Raw genomic sequence first — 21,507 nt, 5'->3', positions numbered from 1 at the left:
CTACCCCCTCAATATGATGCTGTGTAGAAATGGGCCTTTTGTGTGGTGGGGGGAGTATTAGCGTTAGATTAGATTGTGAGGGAGGCCTGTGGTCATATAGGATTAGTGTACTTATAAGACACACTAGAGAGTTTGCTGTCTCTTAGAACATGGTGAGAAGATTGCCTTCTGGGAGCCAGAGGAGTCCCTCACCAGAACCTTTTCTATTTTGGTCTGTGAGAAGATAGATACCTGTTATTTAAGTCACCCAGTCTATCGTGTTTTGTTATGATAGTACAAGAAGATGAATGTACGAGTATGGTTCAAGGTTGGAGTAAACAGATACGCAATAGGCTGTGCTATACCACTATACCATGGAAATCAGTTCATGCTACGGGACATGACAATAAAGAAAAGTCATTCTGTTCGGTGTGTGGAAGGGTTATGACTTTATTTACTGTCATTCCTGATAAAGCAGGTATGTGTTGAAATTTTTGTTTTAGGAAGCCATTTGTAAAATCTTATTGTTCAGTATAATTGGTGGTAGGTAGTACTCTGAGATATTTTGAGCTTTAACATTTGTGTAAGTTTAACCGATTTTCTTTGGACAGGCACTTAATGTCCTAGTCATAATTCAGTTTCAGATGGTTATCCTCTAACCAGAGTTCTCTAGGAAAAAGTTGATGGGTCACAACCATGGTAAATGATATATTAAAGCATTTCACTGTGTATGTTCTCTTGATTAGGTTGTTCATTAGAAGGAAAAGGCAATTAGAAGGTTAGACTTTTACCTCCTAGAAATCACACACTTGATAATTAAGGGGTATCATATCACTCTGAATAGTCTTAATAAACATTCATTTTCCTTTAGTCAGAAAAGCAAATGTATTAGGCATAGAACAAACAGTAATTTTTACTTCTTATGTGTTGTAATAAGAGTTTCTCATCTGGCTTTGAGAAGACTTGGAAGGAGCACCTGTATTAGCATCTCTAGTCTATGTAGATGTGAAGGGGAGAGGTGCTTGGATAGAAAGATGTGATAGTTATACCAAAAGCAAATAAAATGGATATGTACGTATTAATTTTAGTAACTTACTCTAGTACCTCAAATAGGACAGTACCTCTTACATACTGTGTCTGTTTGTGCATGCACGTATAGAGGCCAGAGGTTCGTATGGGGTGTCCTCCTCAGTTACTCTCTACTTTAGTTTTGAGCTGCCTGGTGAGCTCCAGGGAACTGCCTATCTCCTAAGCACTGGAGCTACAGACATGTGCTAGTGCACTCTGCTTTTTACATGGGTGCTGGGGAGCTGTATTTGGGTTCTTATGGTTGTGCAGCAAGCATCTTCCAGGCTGAGCCATCTCCCCAACCCCTTAAATTATACATTTAAAAATATTTTTTAGAATTTTGTTTTTAATTACGTGCGTGTGCGCATGTGTGTGTAAGGGCATGTGCACATTCATGCAGGTACCTGTGGAGGCCAGAAGAAAGTGTCCATTCCCCTGGAGCTGGAATGACAGGTGGTTGTGAGCCACCCGCTGTGGGTGCTGGAAGCAGAATTCGGGTCTTCTGGAAGAGCAACAAGTGTTCTTAACCGTCTCTCCAACCCTTTAATGGTATTTCTGGTCTCTCTGCTTTGGCCTCGTTCTAGTCTTCGGTTCTCCAGTGAGTACTTGAGGAAGCAGACTTCTCATCTTATTCAGCAGCCTTCAGTTAATTTTAATTTGACTTTTGCTGAAAGTGTAGTTTGACTTTATTGGCTTAATGTGATGGACAGTTCTGTAGTGGATAGACCTACTTTTATGTTCTTTGATCTAAATATAGCCTTAGATATTATAAATTTCTATCTGCAGGATCCTCTGCTGAAATTCCACAGGGAAATCAGATTTACCTCTTGAAATGCTTCTGTTGTGAACTCCTCAATGTTTTACATCTCTCTTGCTTTTTTCTCTCCTTATCTGTATCTTTTTTTCCCTCCAATTTTTTAAATGTATGAGTGAGTGTTTTGCCTACCTGTATGTAAGTGCACTGTGTGCATGCAGTTCCCGCAGAGGCCAGAAGAGGGCATTAGATCCCCTGGAACTGGAGTTACAGTTGTTAGCCACCATGTGGGTGCTCAGAACCAAACCCAGGTCCTCTGCAAGAGCAGCCAGTACTCTTAATTACTGAGCCATCTCTCTAGCCCCTTACTTGTGTCTTTAAACTTAACTATCAGTTTGTGAGCATGTGGATTTTGCTAGAAATTAGAGAATAGAATGTACTGTATTTGAACTTTCAGCTCTTACTAAATTTTTCATTTTTAAATGTGCTTTGAATGATAAAATTATCAGAAAGTTTCAAAGAATTTAGCAAAGAAGAAATTATCCATCTTATGTTGTCTTTAACACAATGGTTATTAGTTTGGTGTATTTCTTTCTAAGCTTTTAAAATGTTTTACATTTTCAGTGTTTTTACTTTTTTATATTTTAAATTAATCATATATTCTAATACTGAATGATCCTCCTTATCATTATTAAAGCTGTACTATAAACTCTTGAAGGTTTGAATATATCAGTTAATTGAATATCTTCTTATCATTAGACATATTAGGTAATGTTTATTTGTCTGTCTGTATGTATGTTCTATGCAGGTATGGTCACATGTACCTATAGGTGCACACATATGCACATACATGTGGAGGCCAGACATTGGTGTCCATTGTCTTTCTGATCCCTCTCCACCTTATGGTTTGAGACAAGTTTTCTCATTGAACCTGGAGCTCACTGGCCAATCGTTGAACTCCAAGGACCCTCCTGTCTTGTTTCTATCCCCAGTGCTGGGATACTGGCACATGCTGTTCTCCTTGGCTTTCTCGGTTACTGTACCCAACTACTTACTTGGGTGCTAGAGATCTGTAATCACGCTTATGTGGCAGGTACCTGAGAAACAGATGTCTCCTCAGCCCCTGTTTTTCTTTTTAGTTATAAACTTCTTATTTTTCATGTGAAGGAGTAAAATCAGGGTCTTGCTCTAACATTCAACCCCCTCCCCCCCATCTATACAGGCAAATTTTTGAAGTTTAGTTTTTTGTTTTTGTTTTGTTTTTAGCTTTAGCTGGCTGGAACATGGTCTGTAGACCAGGCTGACCTCAAACTCAAAGAGATTCACCTGCCTTTGTCTACTGAATATTGGGATTATAGGTGTGACATAAGCACTCTACCAGTGAGCTCCCTTCTTATTTTGATGCTTTCTCAGCAGGTCTTGAACTTGTGGTCCTCCTCTCAGCTTCCTAAGTAGCTGAGATTACAAGTATGTACCCAGCTAAATGATCTGTGCCTCTAAAATGTCAGTCATGAGCTGTACATGGTAACACACATCTGTGTCCCCAGTATTTGGGAGATGGAGACAAGAGGATCAGGAGCCCAAGGTCATCATGCCCAGCTCATACAGATAATCTTTGATGATTATGGAAATAGTTGTTTTTCTTCGGATTTTGAGTTAAAAGTTTGCTCCATATTTCTATCAGGTATCAGCCATTGGACATAAACGTTGTTATGGTGTGTTGAAAACACCTTGGTCTTGGCAGGCAGGAATGTCTAGTCTTAAGTTGTAGTTGTCAGGTTCCTATTATATGTTCAAGCTACTCTTGGGTCAGTTGGAAAAATGAATACCTGCCTTACATATGAATTACAAAAAGTCTGATTAATTGAGTGAAATTAATATACATAGTCTGTATATGAAACCTTTATAGTGCCAACATTTTTCTTTAGGGGTTGTTGCTCTAAGTATAAGACAATACCATTTATCTGAAGTCATACAGTTCACTATGCAGTATTACTTGAGTGCCTGATAAATGATAAACCGTGGACATTAGGACAGAAAGTATTAATTGGAGCTCAGTCACACTAGAGTACATGCCCCTCTGTAGTTAAACCACAATTTAACCATCACTGAGTTCTACCATCACACCTACACTGTATACCTGTCAGTTGAAAATGGCATACTGTTTTAGTTCGGCTTCATTGATTGTAGGTAATGGTGGTGGTGGGTAAAGCAGTTTAATGTGTAATGCTCATTAGGATGCCTAGAAACTTGAAGGCTTCACACATTTTAGGATGCATTCAGGATTTTTTTTCTCCTTTCCTTGATACTCTTAATCACTCTGAATAAATATATTCTTATTGGGTACCATAAGGACAGCTACAACAGAATGCATCTGTCTCTTTTTAGCAAGGAACAGTGGTTCCAGGCAGTCATCCACCTGGTGCTAAGGACAAGGCAGCTTATTTGGGAAAATGACTACAAAGTAAGGCACTTGCAACACAGTGAGGTAACTATCTGAAAGCAGACACATGATGCACAAGATAGCAACCCTCAATCTGGACTTGGGAAACTGGGAAGTTTCTAGAGAGAAGTATCTGCAAGCTAAGATTGGGAGATGAGCAGCCTGTGCTGAACTTTCCTCTTACCTGCTCTGTTTAGTAGTGCCACCCCCCCACCCTGCCGGTTCAGACTTCTGGTTTACTAACCTCCTGTGCTTTGTTCAATTAGTAAATAATACTGTACTAGGGGACAAGTGATTGGAAAGACTTTCTGCATCGATTATATACTTTGTTGTATTTACATTTTTTTATTCTCAAAAATGTATCACTAGGGGATCATTTAGGGATCAAAATAATAACATTGTTGTCTCGAAGTGTGATTAAACTACTCCAGTCCTTAAGTCAGTTTTCTGGAGGGAGCTGAGGCAACTGAGAGACCTTGGGTAGTGTTTGGAACATTTTTGACAGTTACAGCTTGAGAAGCAGTCTTACTGAAATGAAGAGAGTTGAGGCCAGGGGTGCTGTGACATGCCCCGCAATGCATACAGCTCCTGCCCCACTCCCACAGAAAAGAATTCTCTAAACAAATGTCAGCATTGACCATGTTGTGAAACCCTGTCCAAAATGGAATGTGCATCTGTATCTGCCGAGAATAATACAGGAGTGTGATTGCAGCTGAGAAAGGAAAGCACGAATAGAAATTACAGCAACGCATGTCTCGGAATAGGTTTTATTGGCTTATTGAGTCATTTGCCCCTCGTCTCAAGAGTTTTGGTCTACTTGTGAAACTCGTTATGATATAGCACCATCAAAACATTTGTATGATGTAAAAGTAAGCTACAGTGGCACTGGACAGTTTTTTTTGTAAATCAAGTAAGTTTTTCTAGGACAAACATAAAATATATTTTCTGAATGGTTATTCTCCAAATAAAAAGTCTCTCTAAAGTGAACAATCCCATCAACCCAAACAACACTCAGAGTAGCCTTCTAGCACAAACAAGTCTTGTGGCAGAGAAGCTTGTAAATTGGTTCAAAGTTAGTAACAGATACTATATTTGGAGAGAAAGCACAGAGTAGCCATGTCATGTCTTTTATAAAATAGTTGCAATGTTGCCTAATAGCAGTCTCATATAATATGCAAAAGGCATTTACTTCTAAACATACACATCCCTAGGCATCTAGGATTACAGCAGATTTGCACGGGACTGTACTTCTGAGCATGTGGTATTTTATGTGAAGTAGTGCTGGATATCTGTTGTTCATCATGGAAAATATATAATTCAGACGAGAGTTTTTGTGTAATCATTAATGTTAGCTGTGATACATGACTAGGAAAAGCTGTGTTGGGATCAGTACTGATAGAGTGCACTTGTGTAGAAGGGCACTGCCCCCCCACCCCCCAGCACACCCACATGCTGCTTCGTGTACAGGGAACAGCTTCATTTACTTTTGTACTCCCTTCATCAGCACTAGAACATCTGTGAAATTGGAACTCCTCTGTGATAGCTTCACATTACTGTGACAGAAATACCTCACATAAATAACCCGAAATGGGGGGAAGATTTATTTTGGCTCAAAGATTCATAGGTTTAAATCATGGTCACTTGACTTCATTGAGTCTAGGTGGTGAGGCAAGGCATCATTTTCAGAAGGGTATAGCAGAGCATAGTTTATTTCATGGGGTTAGGAAACAGAGGCAGATACGGAAGGGGGCTGGGGACGAGGCGTATCTTTCCAAGGCATGCACCTTCTTCTTCCATCTGGGCCCCACCTATTTTTCACTAATGCGCAAAACGTCATCTTATGAATCCATCAAGGGATTAATGCATTTATTGGGTCAGAGTCCTTGGGATCCAGTCATTTCCCAAATGCCTATCAACTGGTAACCAAGCCCTTGACACTTCTGGGGAATGCTTTGTATCTAAATTATTAGCAGTATCCTCTACTCCCTGGTGTCTTATAAATAAAACCACTGGCCTTTCCTTGCTGTACTTAATGGAGTTTCAGACTTGATGAAATAATGTATTATGCTTTCTATTTAATTCATTGTGGTAGGAAATAGTGAAAATAATAAATTAAAATTTTTGATCTGAGTATTCATTTTACAATGTGCTGAATGAAAAATGTGCTACAGGAGAGTGTGTGACCTCCCTTGTCACATTGCTTGTGAGAAGCACTACCTGTCTTCGTGTGAGAGAAGGGGTTGTGCTTTGCCCAGTGTTTCTTTCACAGTTAATGCCTGTAAAGCTCACCCCACTCCCATTCCTTCAAATAAGGTAGCATGGGCTTTTCCCGACCTACAATGCCTTTAGTAAGGTGTTTCCACTTTATTAAGCCTTGCTAATTTTAATTTATTATACAATAAAGTGGATGAGATTTCTTGGTGTGGTGGTGGTCCTGGCCCTCTTGCAGCTCTTTTGTGGCTTGAGAAACAGATTCGTGCTCCTTCCTGCTCACTCTGCTAACCACTGCCACTCTTGTGAGCCTCATTTTCATTTCGTTTGTGGGAGTTAGGGCTAGTGAAACTAGCCTTTTCCATTTATTTCTGTGTAGTATTACCACAGTAACAACAATTGATTCTAATTTCAAAACTAAGCAAAGGAACCAAGGGAAGTCTATTTATTTATGACAGGAACTTATCTGGTCCCTGCTGTAACTCTTAAATCACCTTGTCACCTTGCTCCACCCAGCAAAGATGATGATTTACCATCTTACTCTGTACTATTTTCACCATTACCATGTGAAAAAATTTAAACCAAATAAAGCTTTCATTAGATGAATTAAAATTTAGATGATTTAAAAACTGTAAGGAAGGCATAGTCATTTGGGTGCTTCTGTGCTGCAGAGGGTCTTGCTTTTTTTAGTCAGGCCTTTGACTCCTAAGCTTGACGTCCTGGTTGCTCCTGACAGAGATAGTTTGTTCGCTCTAAAGACCTGGAGAACTCAGGAGGAGACCCATCTTGCTGGCTGCCATCTCACCTGTCCTGTTGGCTTCTCTTCATTAAAATGCCACCATGTTTCACTGCCCCATGTTTCACAGCACCTGGAAAGTCTGCCACATTTTAGAGCTCAGAATAAATACTTGACATAGAAAATGTGAACCTATACATTCATCCTTTTACATATTTTTTGGTTTTTATTCTTTCTGATTCCCCAATATAATGAGGATGCATGTAAGTCAATTAATGGCCAAATAGGAAAAGATATATATATATATTTTTTTAAAGAAAAAGATGGGCTTTTTTTATGCTTGGTACTAATCTGGATTGAAAATGTTATGAACCATTGCATGTATTCTGATTGACCTTAGCTCCTTAGGCAGGTATTGGTTGACCTGTGTTTGGCACGTTTTCACCTTGGCACATTGGAGTAAAGTGCTGCATAACTGTGGGGACTACAATTAGGAGCAGTTCTTTAGAAAAACAGATAATCTGAAATAAGTTAGGGGAAATAAAAGAAAAATATCCTTTCCTAAATAGTTAGTTATGCTTATTTATTTGTGAAGTTTTTTTTTCTCAGTTTGTTACTGTCATTATAACTAATAGAAGCAAAATTCCTTTTTTGAACATTTAACAAGAACTTGCCTGTCAGTTGGTCTGTTTTGTAGCTTCCAATATATTTCGGCAGTAATTTTCTTGTCTTTCACTAACATTTGCTTCCTAGCACACTGTATTTATCTGTACTGAAAGTGGCCTTCCATAGAAAAGTATCTTCATGAATTTCAGATTACATGACAGATCATCAGATGATGACAGTGACTTTTAGAAGTCTGTAAAAACTCTACAAGATTAGTGGGGTTTTGAGAATGAACTTTGGTGTGAGAGTATAGTTTGGTCTGCTTCTTTGGTACATTCATAGCAGCAGAATAAAAAATAATGTTACATTTTTGCTAGAGACAACTCTCCAAAGTTATGCATGTGCATTCCTCTGTAGGTTCACCACCATGGCCTTTGCACAGCCTTAGTTTACTAGCTCTGGGCATAGCCCTTGCTGGGGCTGCAGGGTGGAACCAGGTGTTTTTCCCCCATCTACCCTGGGGAAACTCGTTTGGATCACAGACTAGCAGGGTGAAGGTTCCATCCAGCTTTCTCATTGTTAACTGCCTGTTCTTGGAGGAACGAAAGAGTGCTGTTCTGGTGAGTCTTTATGACAGCTGGTATTTCTTTGAATCTTTGGCCTGTCTTTCATACACTTCCTGAAAGTGTCTCTGATGGTGGTCACAATGCTGATCTGTGCTTCATACCTTGGCTCCACCTGGCTCTCTCTGCATGCCTATAGAGGAAGGAGTTCCCGAGGGCCTGAAAGTATGTGTCTTGCCCTCCACTGCACCTCGGTCCTTGTTAGTTTCTTTTGGATCTTGAACCTCTTTGAGAATTTGGTGAAAGTTTTGGCCTTCTGTTCACAAAAGTCATATGCATATGCTCTGGGGGGAATTTACCCTGAAATCTCAGAGCAAGGATTCCTGGGTTGGATCCTGTGTCCTCAAAGAGGACATGAACCGTGCTGTTAAAAGTAAGCCATGTGTTTCTACCTTCAGATTTATTATGAACTGCCCTGAAATATTCCTGCTTGGTCATTTTTTGCAGCATAGAATTCTGTGTTCCTTATCTTAAAAGAATGTTTGGAAGACACAAAGTGTGCAGGTGAAGGGCAGGAGACAGAAAAGGGAGGATGGAGCGTGTGATTAGAAATACCTGAACCATAGGGAAGTATTTGCTCTTCCTAACCTCTTCAAAAGTAATTCTGTCACTTTCCATTTTTGCTGGATCTCTATCTTTAGGTTGTAGTTAAGGATACTCCTCAAAAATTGTAGCTCTTTGTATTTGTTATAGAAAGAATCTATCTTTGTACAGTTAAGGTTGCAGTAATGCATCAACCCCTTAAGCAATATATTATATTATTGTTCATAATACATTATAAAGCTCTTTGCTGTATCTGATTGAATTAGTTACTTTGTTCTAATGGGTGGAGTTTTCAAGTAGCCTCTGCCCAGGCCTCTGCATATGCTGGCACTGCTTGATACTCAGTAGTGGTTTTGTTTTGGTCACCTTTTGGAAATGAGGGGCTTATTTCCTCTCTTTTGAAGACTTACAAATAGAATCAGGAGATAGAAACTTATATAGTACGATGCAATTATATTGTTACATGCACAGCAATAATAGAACACCCAAGATTACCTCTCCTTGAAATCTAATTTCTGTACCTTGTCTCTCTCTTTATTGAATCTGTTCTTTATTGTACTGAATATAATTAGCTTATAGCTTTAGTACCTAAGAAGTATTTTTTCCTTTTGTAATCCTCGTGGTAGATTCTTTTTGGTAACATTCACATTTATATATGTGATTTAGTTTTATGAGGTGAATGTTATGAATTCATACTTTGTTTTTTGTAGTCACATAAAATCTTTTTCCATTTTCCTGATTTTTTTTTTCCCCTTCTCCCAGGAAATGATAAACTGGTATTTTATATAACACCTAGCCATCAGATTAAACCCATTTTTCCAAAAGTAGTTCCTTTTAATCCAGGTGAGCACTATGTCTTCAACATTCTAAACACTTCAGAATAATGAGTGATCGAGACAACCTCCTGCGCTCTTCCTGAGGTCATTCACTGCACTCTATATGTGATTCCACCTCATCCTCTTAACTCTTTAGGCAACAGATACCTATATTAGTCACTTTCCTCATCACCAGGATAAAATACCTCACAGTAACAAGAAAGACAGGTTGTTTTGGTTAATGGTTTCAGAGGAGGTTTCAGTCTGTCATGTCAGGGAAGGCCTGATGGATTATTTCCATGCTGGTGGGAGTGTGTGGTGGAACTTGGCACATAGGGCAGGACCCGGAAGCAGAATGCAGGCTGGAATCAGAAGTGAGAATCAGAACTACCCCAGAGATCTGGCCCTAGTTACCCACTTCTGTCAGCCACCTCCTAAAGCACCCACCCCCGAAACCATCTGGGGACCAAGTGTTCAAGCGTACAAACCTGTGGGGGACATTCAGATCATCACAGTTCCCTTTCTTGAAACAGACCTAGATTAAAATAATTTATCATAGCTTACACTTAGAAGGTAGTTTAGAATTTGGGGTTTGGTAAACATGTTATTCAGATCAGATTAGTGGCTTCAGGTACTAAGTAATCCAATACAAGTTTCCAGGGTATTTATTAGGTGGCCATGGAAGTGTGACAAGTTGGCCAACAATAGAAAATTCTGTTCATTACATCTCTGTTATTTAAATAGCCTATGTAATGGGCAATTCTTTTGAGGGTGAGGGCAGTAGTAAATATTAGTTAAGAAGCAAAAAATCTGTGCTCTCTTTCCTTGGGGGAACTAGTGCCATTACCGTTTTAGAGTATTTCTTACAGTGTTTCTTTTTAGGAAACAGGAGTGACCAAAGTTGTTTTTGGGAATTGGCAGTTATATTTTGCATTGTTTCTCTTTTTACCTCATGGGTATTTTCCCATGTCATTAAATTTTTTAGAAATGTTCTAAATGTTTTTAGCTGTAGAGACAATGAATTCGCCAAAGGTATTTGGCTGTATAAGCTGAGTAAAGGAGAGGTCAGATTGATGGCTCGTGGTGTTCCCTCACTGAACGAGAAACTGGAAGTAGTGGACTTGGAGGGCAGGATTGATACTCATTGTACACGTTTATAATGTGTGCTGCTTATGGGGTTTCCCCTGAAAATCCTTCTCCAGCAGAGGGCCATTTGGGCTGGAGGTAAGTGTCTGAAATAGCTATCTATCATCTTATTTTTTGGAAGTCGAAACCATTGTTTTACAGGTGAGAAAATTAAGATCCTGAGAGATGGATGTGCTCACCGCCATCTCTTCCCTATCAAATCCTCTGTATTGTTTTACAGGTGAGAAAATTAAGATCCTGAGAGATGGATGTGCTCACCGCCATCTCTTCCCTGAGCAGCCAGGTTGAAGAGATAACTATGCAGGTAGCTTTCAGGCTCTAGCTCAGACAGTCCTTAGTAATGTGGCTTCACACCAAGCAGTGATTCTGTGAGTCACCTGTCACGAAGCTTCTGTGTGAACTGTAAGCAGTCCTCAGTCATTATTAGCTTTCTTTAGAGTATTTAGTGAGCACTGATGTATCCTATTCTGTTTTTGTTTTTGTTTTAGAACCGGAGATCAAAATTGATGGAGAGTTCAATATAGAATGAAATAGCCGTTTTTTCCCCTCAAATTCATCCCTCCACTCCCCTGTATAAAGCCTTTTCTGTGTTTTGAAAAGTACTCATTAGCTCATTTTCTTTGTTTTACATTTGATCAATCCATATTTACATGAATGACAAACATTTTTATTACAAAAGTAAATGGTTCTGTTTCTTAAAATGACCCACACTACAATAGTTTTCATCAAAGCCTCACCTGAGCTACGAACTAGGGAAAGGGTTGGAGTTAAGAACTAGGGAAAGGGTTACCTACTTTGAGATCTATTTTTGTTTTTTCTCCCTTTTGGCAATTTAACTAATGATATTTTCGTTGTTTTGAGAACTGGAAGGCCAAGAGCCCAAAGTATCTGTGTCCTGACTTTCAGTGCTCACGTTGCTGCCTTACCTCCAGTTTCTGCCTTCTCTGTTCTAATTCAGACTTTCCTTAGTCTTGTCATTACTGATGATTCCATATAATTGAATATAAGCTATATCAAATCCTTTGCAAATAGGGGCAGAATATGAACACATATGGAGAATTTTCTAATGATCATTACCTTTTTGAGCACGTTAGCAACAATCATGTTGTAAACGTCCCACTCCTTCAGAATATTTTCAGCACCCAGCTTTATGCCCACACTAATGGAAAAGAAAGCCATCACTAAAGACAACAGGCTTGTTGTCTGTCTTCATGGAAGAGCCTTTTCAAATACTCTTTTCCAGACCAAGAGGCTCTCATTTGATCTGTCATAAATCATGTTTTAACTGTAGCAACAAGAAGCAGTAGTCAGTAAGTTTGTCTGACAATTTTTCATGTAGTGAGGGTCTGTGTCCTTGGTCATGTTTTATTTTGTATATAATAATATTAAATGACATACAATTAACTCAATTAATTTTAAAATTAATTAAAATTTTTGTAACCTTAACAAAATAGAATTTTTTGGCTGTAGTTCACAATCAGGTTAAGAAGACAATATATGTCACAGGTTGTAAGTTATTTTCTGTGAGAAATTCAGTTTATTTCATAGATGAGTTCTTAGAACACGCTAAAAATCTTTAAAAAATATTTCCAATAATTGCCAATGACTCTTGATAGTTTTAAAAGATAAAATGGAATGACTACCCTCCCACACCATTCCTAGTTCCTTGTCCCCAGTCTGACATTCTAAAGAAATTATTTTGTCAGGATTCATAAACAGTAAGGAATAAATTTAACCACCCAGGACAAAGGCAGTATTTTGTCATTTCTTTTTAAATAGGACAGATTATTTTCTAGGTAAAGTAGAATTTATATTGGATACTTTATTATGAAAAATTGAACTGTTACCAAAATTCATAAGCAGTCACAGGAGTGGCATTAATAGCAGATGTGCTAATTGAAACAAGGGACGAATACATGGTACAGACTCGGTGAAGAAAATATGGAACTCTTGAGAAATCTGTGTATTCCATAATTTTCTCCACCCAAAGTAGACTGTATTTAATTCTTTTTTCAAATGCACATTCTGTTTGCTTAAATCTACATCTGCTACTAGCTTTGAACATTGCCTGGAACGTATGTGCGGCTTGGCAGAAAGTCTTGATATGAAAAAGCACAGAATAAAGTTTGTCTTGTTAAATAGTCACAGCCTATGAGTACTCTCTGGCGTCCCACAGTGCTGCAGGGAAAGAGGCTTGTAATTGTTTTCTTCAAAGTCCTGCTTCAGCTCCAGTGCCAGAACAGATAGGCACACACATTCCATGCTGTTGTCATGTTTGTTGAAATCATTGGTTTGTTTCAGGGCTGGGCTTTGCTTGCTTGCTTGTAGAGCCTTTTGTACCTCCTGGTTGAGTTTTGTTTTTCTGCTGTATAGCGTGAGCTTGTCTGTTCTCTGCGTGATGTGAGCCAGTGTTTAATTACAACAGCCCGACACAAGCTTCAAATGATAATACAAAATGTAAGGCTTTAGGAGTTTGATTTTATATTTGTGGTGCTGTATTTGTGGTAGTTTTATCACTCCAGTTCGGATGGTGCTGAGTTATGGCTAACGCACTGATGAAGCTTGCACAAGCCATGCTGACTCCTGAAAACCTAGGACTTTGTCATGTTTCTGTTGTATCTATGCTGTACGTCATCAATTCAGTGGAAATTTAACCATCTCCAGCAGGCAGATTGGAATTTCTCTGAGTGGCTGCCTAGGCTTTGGAGCCAGTCTGAAGGCAAATTGAAGTCAAAGTTGTGGTATACAGCTTTTCCAAAAGGATTTCAATAATTGTGATTGACTCATTAATTGTGAGGAGTAAAGTTAGATAATACGTGCAGGCCATTTAGAAAGTCTGATGAGTAAATGCTCAGTGTGGCTGGTTCCTTTTCTCATGCCTTGCTGCACCCTTTTCACATCAAGGCTATCTCTGTGTGCTTTTAAAACAATCACATTATAATGCATCTTTGGCTTAGATTTATTTTATATAATATTGGCATTAAGGCAATAAGTTTTGTTTTGTTTTTTTTTTTTTGTCTTTTGAGACAGGGTCTCCTTGTAGCCCCAGTTGTCCTGGAACTCACTATGTAGACCAGGCTGGCCTCAAACTCACAAAGATCTGCCTGCCTCTGCCTCCCAAGTGCTGGGATTAAAGGCGTGCGCCCGGCAGGTAGTAGGTTTTAATTGTTAACTTTTGAAGTTTAGGTTATCTTGTCTTTTAAGAGTTCCCTAATAACACATCTGTAAAAGACTTTTAAGTTGCTGGATGTGCCTCTAGTTTTTTAAAAAAATATTTTTATTTATCGTTTTGTATTTTATGCGTGTGAGTGTACTCTCTTCGTGTATTGAAGTGCACCCGTGTTGTGCACTGCCCTTGGAGATCAGAGGAAGGTGTCAGATTCCCTGGAACTGGAGTTATGGACAGCTGTTAGCTGCCATGTGGGTGCTGGGAATTGCAAGAGCAGTCAGTGCTCTTAACCACTGAGCCATCTCTTCAGCCCCCTACCTCTAGTTTTTTTATTTCAAGTGTGCTACAGCATTGTTTTATGGCTTTCAGTTCATTCCAGCGTATCCAACTGTTTCAATTCTTTGCTCCTGTTTTGCCATAAAAAATTATCTTTCATAAGGGCTCATGTAAATTAACAAAATAGAAGCTGGTAAGATGGCTTAGCAGGTCTGGGTGCTTGTGAAGCCCGACAACTTGAGTTCAAACATCAGGACCCCAGTGGTCAAGGGAGAACCAACTTCTTGACCTACAATGTAACAAATTTGAAAAATGAAATAAAAGGTGATATTTAAATGAGAGTGAGAGATTGGGGGTGAAAGGAGTTGGTTGATTATTTTGAAATGAAATGTCTTGGTTTGGGTTGTTTGCCCTTCCCACCCCAGTGCCCAAAGCACATGGTTCTCACTTAGATGATTGCCAGAGTAACTCCAGATAAAGCAGTTTAGTATAAACTAGCTTGTGATTGTCAGTGTTTTCTAATCTCAAAATAAAACAGAAGACCGCCGAGACAAACTTAGTGAATTTTTGAAAGGAACAGTGATTGGGCAGTCTGCCTAAGGACAGTTTTAGCTCTGGGCACTTAAATTTGCTTTTTTATACAGAGAAGATACCTGGAAAAAGTGAATTTGAATGTACTGGTGCCAAACCTCCAATAGTTACCTAGTGTTTAACCCAGGCTCTCTGTTGTTTGGGGGGCATAGCAACAATTGTAGAGACTGAAGGGATTTGTAAAAGTTATTTCCTAATCCTTCCACATTGTATGGTAGGCACCACCCTGAGGCATCTAAGTGTAGCTTTGCACTAGTAATTTAGGTTGGCTTAGTAGCTGCCACTGTGTCCCTGTGATTTACTTGCTCCCTCTTCTCAGTTGGTAGGATGCTTATATTAAAAAAAAAATCTTTTAATTATATTTTAGTGTGAGCGAGTGTGAGTGGTGTGCACGTGTACGCATGTGGGTTTGAGGACAATTTTTTGGGAGTTCCCTCCTTCTATCATGTGTGTTCCACGGATGAAACTCAGATCCTCAGGTTTGCAGCAGGTGCCTTTATTTAACTGAGCTGTCTCAATGGCCTGCTTTTTAGTTTTATTATTATTTTAAAAGATTTATTATTTTATATGTATGAATGTTCTGCATGTATGTATGTGCACAGTGTGTGCTCCTGGTGCCTGCAGATGCCAAAAGAGGGCGTCAGATCCCTCACACTGGAGTTACCGATGGCTGTGTGCTGGAGACTGAATCCCAGTCCTCTGCAAGAGTACCTAGTTCTCTTAACCTCTGAGCCACCTCTCCAGCCTAAGTGTTTGTTTGTTTTTTAAACTAAGAATTCTTTAAAGGTTCTTTCCTAAACTTCTCATTACACAATCTGATAATTCCTCTCCAGAAGGATTTTTCCCTTTGCCATTCTTCTTTAGGAAATTCCCAGGAACATTTAGCCAGAAGTGAATATCATTGGTTGACTGCTGCCTTAGCTTCCATTAAGTGGGGAAGCAACAGAAATGGAAGGATGTCTGACCCTGGACCAGCTTTGAGAAGTTGCCATAGGGTTTCTCCACTGGTCTGTGTTAATTTGGCAATGGGGAGTTCTGGCTCTTGGTCACGGGGCTAGCTTTTTTTCTGCTCCTTTTGTTTCTTCGGTCTTGGCTTTCTTTCTGTTGTAAACCACTCCCTACAGAGGTGTGGCACTGTGCTTGCCAGAGCTGTGGGCTCTGGCATGGTCTTTTCCACTTGTCCTGAGGCTCTTCCATTCACTGGAGGCTTACAGCTAGATTGGTTCTATGCTTGCCTTCTCTACCTGCTACTGGCAGACTAGCACAGCCACAAAAGCAGTGCATTAACTCAGTCAGAATCCAGAACGGCCGTTCTCATGGGCAGTATGCCTGTCATGGGTGTGTCACCACTTGACAATTTGTTCCCATCTCTTCAGTGGATAGCCAGGTGCCAACTGGTGTGTCAGCTCAACTCAGTTGCTGTTATTGAGTATGACTCCAGTCTTGAGAGAGTTTCTGAGACAGTTTGCTGTTTATTTCCTTCTCCTTCGTTTTAGCAAGAAGCTTTTACAGAGGTTACTTTGTGCTTTCTGAAAATTTGGGTGCTGGGAAGAAAGACTGAGTGAAGGGAGATAAAGCTCAGGTGTCTGTCTCTGTCAACATTACAGCGAGGACAGACCTTAACATGCTCAGTTTATATGGCTGCTTGTGAGTTGTACCTTGTCCTTAGCTTGCATGCAGTCGAAGTAGTGTCACTTTAAAAATTTGAACTAAAGTGACCTTTTTCAGGCAGTATGGGTTTTGGCCTAGGGTTCCTTGTGCCCCAGTTTCACTGAAGAGCTTTAGTTTGCCATCCTCATATTTCAAGACTCATCTTTATTCTGTCTCTGTGTAACACCTTCACATAAACGGTCAGTCTATAAAGAGTTTTCTTTTAAAATTGTGTTTAATTTGTCATTCTTTTTTAAGAGTAGGGGCTCGCTTTGTAGCCCAGGCTGGTGTGAAATTTGAGATGGCCCTCTTGCTAGCTTCCTAAGTCCTAGGCACCATGTATGGCTTTTTTTGAAGTCTTAAAATTGGGGCCATGAGTTGAATCAAGACTATGACCCAATACTTATGTAGAATAGGCCCAGCATAGATTTTGTTGTACAGTAGTGAAATTCTAGTGCACTGTTTCGTTTGTTTTCACAGTTTGGGCTTACTCTGTAGCTCTGACTGGTCTGGAACTTACCAGGTCAGGATGGCCTTCAGCTCCTTGTGATCCTCTTGCCTCTGCTCCCAAGTGCTGGTATTACAGGCATGTACCACCACACCTGACCTACTTTGTGGATTTTTAAAAGGAGTTTTGTTGATTTACCTGTCTTTGCTCTTAGTCCTTTAAGTTTTATATTAATTTAAGATAGATGATCTTAAAACCTTTATGACTTACAAGTGTGTCAACCCATTCAAAATCTTCCATGTCATTGTCTTTTATTTAGTTTTTAAATTTTTTCCTTTAATTTTTATGTGTATGTGTGTGTGTGCTCTCATGAGTTCATGTATACTACATGCATGTCTCACACCCAAGGATATCATAAGAGACATCAAACCTCCTAGACCTGGAGTTGCATACAGACAGTTCTGAACTGTCACGTGGGGTGCTGGGAACGGAACACGAGTCCTCAGAGGTGGAAACACTTATAATCACTGAGCCATCTCTCCAGCCTCTAAAATCATGTATGCTATTTTCCATGTGTGGAAGAGGGAAGTGGACATGCTCCTTTTGTTCCTCTCTATAACAACAAATTAAATCTCTCTACTTCTTAGTCACCAGTAAATGTTTGTTGGAGCCTGATTTATTTATACAGAGAGTGGCCTCAGGGCTTGTGTTTCTAACTCTTCTTTAGTTTATAGAAAAACTTCATCTGCGTGCGTTCTATTGGAGGAGCTACAGAATAGATAAGGCTCTGGGTAAGAAGGAACATGGAGATTTGCTACTGGTCTCGGAATCTTTTGACCTCAGGTATTTTGAAAATGCTTTTGAAAAATCCATTTTATCTAGGCTATTTGAGGGGAGTCTTAACAAGATCACAGAATATATTTTTGAAAAACCAAAAAAGTATTTTAAGTCATAATGTATGCTGGAGGCCCTCCTTTAACTAATAGACAAGTCATTGTTTATAAGTAGCATATCCAACAAACAATGTGGAGTCTTAGCATTTGACCGGATGAGTTCTCAGATGTCTTTGGAAATGGGAAAACTAAACATCAGAGACAGCAAGATCCCCACAGGGGAAATGTCAGAGCTGGCATGAGAACTTCCATCTTCCTCATTTACTGTTCCAAGTTGGTAGACATTAACCTCTGCGTATATTGTAAAGCTCAATTACACAGTAACAGATGTTTTGCAAGTATTTTCTTAAACTTGATTTTAAAACAATCTTATACTGTCTGTCAGCTGTTTCTCATCTCTTCCCTTTCATTTTAAAACAAATAGAAAATTTAGTTTTATCTCCCTTTTACTGATAATATTGGGACCTTTTTTTATTATTAAATACGGTATTTGTTTTCTCTCTGTCAAACCTTGAGCCAACCACTTTCTCCAGTCTTCTGGGGGAGTGCAGGAAAAGGAATATACAGGGCAGGCATGAGAGAAAGAATTCTGGGAGGTGGAGACAGCTGTTTCATGTGGCAAAGAGGGTGAGAAAGGCAACCATTAGGCAGAAGAGCCCATTGCCTCCAAGAGAGCAAAGCCCAGAATCTCTGAGCTGTCACTTCAGAGATGGGTTCCTGCACACCCGACAAGGAGGCTCTCAAACACAGTGCAATCCCAGCCCCCGAGAGAGCCACCCCAAGGAACTTGGCTGCTGTGTTGATGCCCTTTGAAATGGCTCTTCCAGGGGACAAGTGAAGTCAGGAGACATGGCACTGCCAAGCTGCTGAGGCTGTTAGCTGCCAGTGTCTCTGGTTGGTTCAGCACCACTATGGAGAGTGGCTGACTCGGGCTGAGAAGTGCTCCTGATTAAGGAGCAGGTAGGGATGAAGTTGGAGCATACATTTTCAGGGATGAGGAGCCAAGACAGAGCTGCTTCCAGTACTGAGAAGGCAGAGAGCTAATATCGGTGCTTTAAAAGTAAAATGTGATATGAAAATTAGGCAAGTCAGTGATTTTTCCGTTGACTTAAGAGCATCATTGCTACAGACCAACGCAATTGTTGATCTCACGGTTCTCAGTTTATGTGGCTGCTGAGGGAGATCTGTTATCCATCTAGAGGGGGGAGGATCTCTTATATGCCTGAAAGAAGATACTAAGACAAAAAATATTTGGTATAAGATTAATTTTATACTGCCTCCTTCAGGCCATCATTGTGTGTAAAACAGATTATTTTTTTTTTTACCTAGGTACTAAAAATTGAACTGAGGGCCTTTTGCTAGGCAAGTGCTCTCTCTAGCCCTGTTGTAGTGGGGGCACTAGATGAAGGCAAAAATGCATTCTTACATGCTAAATCAGCTGTAGCTGTATCCTGTTCATATATAAGTAATGTGGTAACTGGTCCCCCCTTAGTTTATTAATGGTTTAGAATGTAACATAGGTTGAAGGCTTTGATATATATATCCACAACAATATTGGTTTGGTGTAAAAGTGTTTGGTGTATTAGTGTCACCCTCTCCACCATACCCTTTAAAAATAAACAACAAAAGAAGTTATGCCAGCCAGACTACCTTGGTATTAATACTGTCCCCTTTTATGAGTGACTGAGCTCACTTTGAAGAGAGCTGTTTGCGTTAGCAGACATCTTGACAGCATCCACCTCTCGCAACCTGGCAGCGAAGTTGAAAAATGGATCCTTCCGGATAGAAATACTTTGTTTGGGTGTTTCCTTTTCTTTAGATTATTCTTTAGTAGGTGGTAAGTTGGCAGCCATCTTCTAACATGGGAAGTGCAACCTTCCTTGGAATAAGATTGATAATTTTCCCGATTACTAACAAATATTGGAAAGTATTGTGATCTGAGTCTTGCTTGCTTTGTGAAACCATAGTGCTATAACCAAAGGAATGGCAAACATAAAGCTTTACTTTTGCTAAAGCCCAGTTAAGTTTTGAAAATGGAGTCTTTGGGTTCAGGGTTAAGCAGCGCTGCTCTGTGCAGCCATTCATCCTCTAGAAGTAGCTAGATGCCATGTTGACAGTGAAACTTTTCCCTTTATTATATATTTATTGTGCGTTGTCAGGCTATACTGCTTTTTAAATGTCATTTATTACTTTATCAACTTGCACCTCTTTCTAGTCATACTGCTTTTAATGAATAATACAAATTATAGTCATTAATTTTTACAATAGTAAAAGTCATCAAACCTTTTCATTCTATACATAGTAATTAAAATACAGCTAGTCTAATGAAAAAAATAGCATCTGTTAACACAAATGAATGCACAGAGAAGAAAAGAATTCTCTTTTAAAAATATGTTATATGCAGCAGGGGGCACTAGATGAAGGCAAAAATGAATTCTTACATGCTAAATCAGCTATATAACTGTATCCTGTTCGTATATAAGTAATGTGGTAGCCATTTCCCCCTTAGTTTCTTAATGGTTTTAACTTCTTAGTTCAAAAATTGCATTGAAGGAGAGATTGATAACTAGTTCCACTGTTAATCTAGGTGAAACTTAACACCACCAATCAGTTTAGTAAATGCATGCTTTTTCTCCCTTAAACATTTACTGTTTTAGTTTTAGAAAAGAGGAATATAAATTGAACTTAATAATTCCTTGTTTAGAACAAGGCATTGATACTGTGTTTCTGATATCTTTCACAGAAAATGTGCTTTCGTTAACAAAAATGGGAAAGCCTCAATTATGTGAGGTGATTTGGAGGTGATTTGAAAACTGAATTATGTTCTTTTTTTATGTGAACTGAATGATTCTAAATTTGGAAACTGTTCCTTATTGCTAATGAAGAGTTATGTAGAAAGTTTTTACAAAATTTGACTTATTTTTAATGTTGGGGTCTCATTAAATTTGTTTTATTCTCTTCTTTGTCTTTATTTAGTCCAGTATCAGATGGAAATGATGCGCAGCCTTCGCCATGTGAACATTGATCACCTCCATGTGGGCTGGTACCAGTCCACGTACTATGGCTCATTTGTCACCCGGGCGCTTCTGGATTCCCAGTTCAGTTACCAGCATGCCATTGAGGAATCTGTTGTTCTCATTTATGGTTAGTAGGAGGCTCCATTATTATTCTTTTCCTCCCTTAATATTATTACTGCTATTTTTGCTTTCTGCCTTTTTGCCTCTTCGAGCAGCCTGGCAGACCCTCTCAAGTCAATACCAACACTGTTTCTGTAGCAGCCTCAGCAGCAGCTACGTCTAGACAGGGTTTCCTTCTTTCTGTTTATTTTTCTTGCTATCAGAGCCCTGATGTGTACGTTTTGGAATGCTGGAGTAGCTGCTTCGTTTCTATCCCTCCATCTCCCCTCCCTCCTTGAAGGGGCTGGTGGAACTGGACCAGATGTCTAACAAACCCCGATTACTTGAGTGTCTGGCTCTGTACGTGACTGACCAATCATAACACAGTGTGCCAAGTTTTTTTTTTCTTTCTTTCTTTCTTTCTTTCTTTCTTTCTTTCT

At 39.4% G+C, this 21,507-nt stretch overlaps 1 protein-coding gene across 2 annotated transcripts in view; it reads left to right on the top strand.

The window, feature by feature from the left end:
- The window catches only part of Eif3h (eukaryotic translation initiation factor 3 subunit H), a 98,867-nt gene that overhangs the window by 53,104 nt on the left and 24,256 nt on the right, over positions 1–21,507 (top strand). For both annotated transcript variants that reach the window (XM_029565859.1, XM_008837959.3), the window contains exon 3: positions 20,928–21,095. In XM_029565859.1, coding sequence (XP_029421719.1) covers positions 20,928–21,095 — 168 coding nt within the window. The remainder of the gene's footprint in view (positions 1–20,927; positions 21,096–21,507) is intronic.

This window comes from Nannospalax galili, unplaced genomic scaffold (assembly GCF_000622305.1).
Source record: "Nannospalax galili isolate Female #2095 unplaced genomic scaffold, S.galili_v1.0 scaffold17, whole genome shotgun sequence".
NCBI lineage: Eukaryota > Metazoa > Chordata > Mammalia > Rodentia > Spalacidae > Nannospalax > Nannospalax galili.
This window is presented reverse-complemented; position numbering and strand designations above follow the sequence as displayed.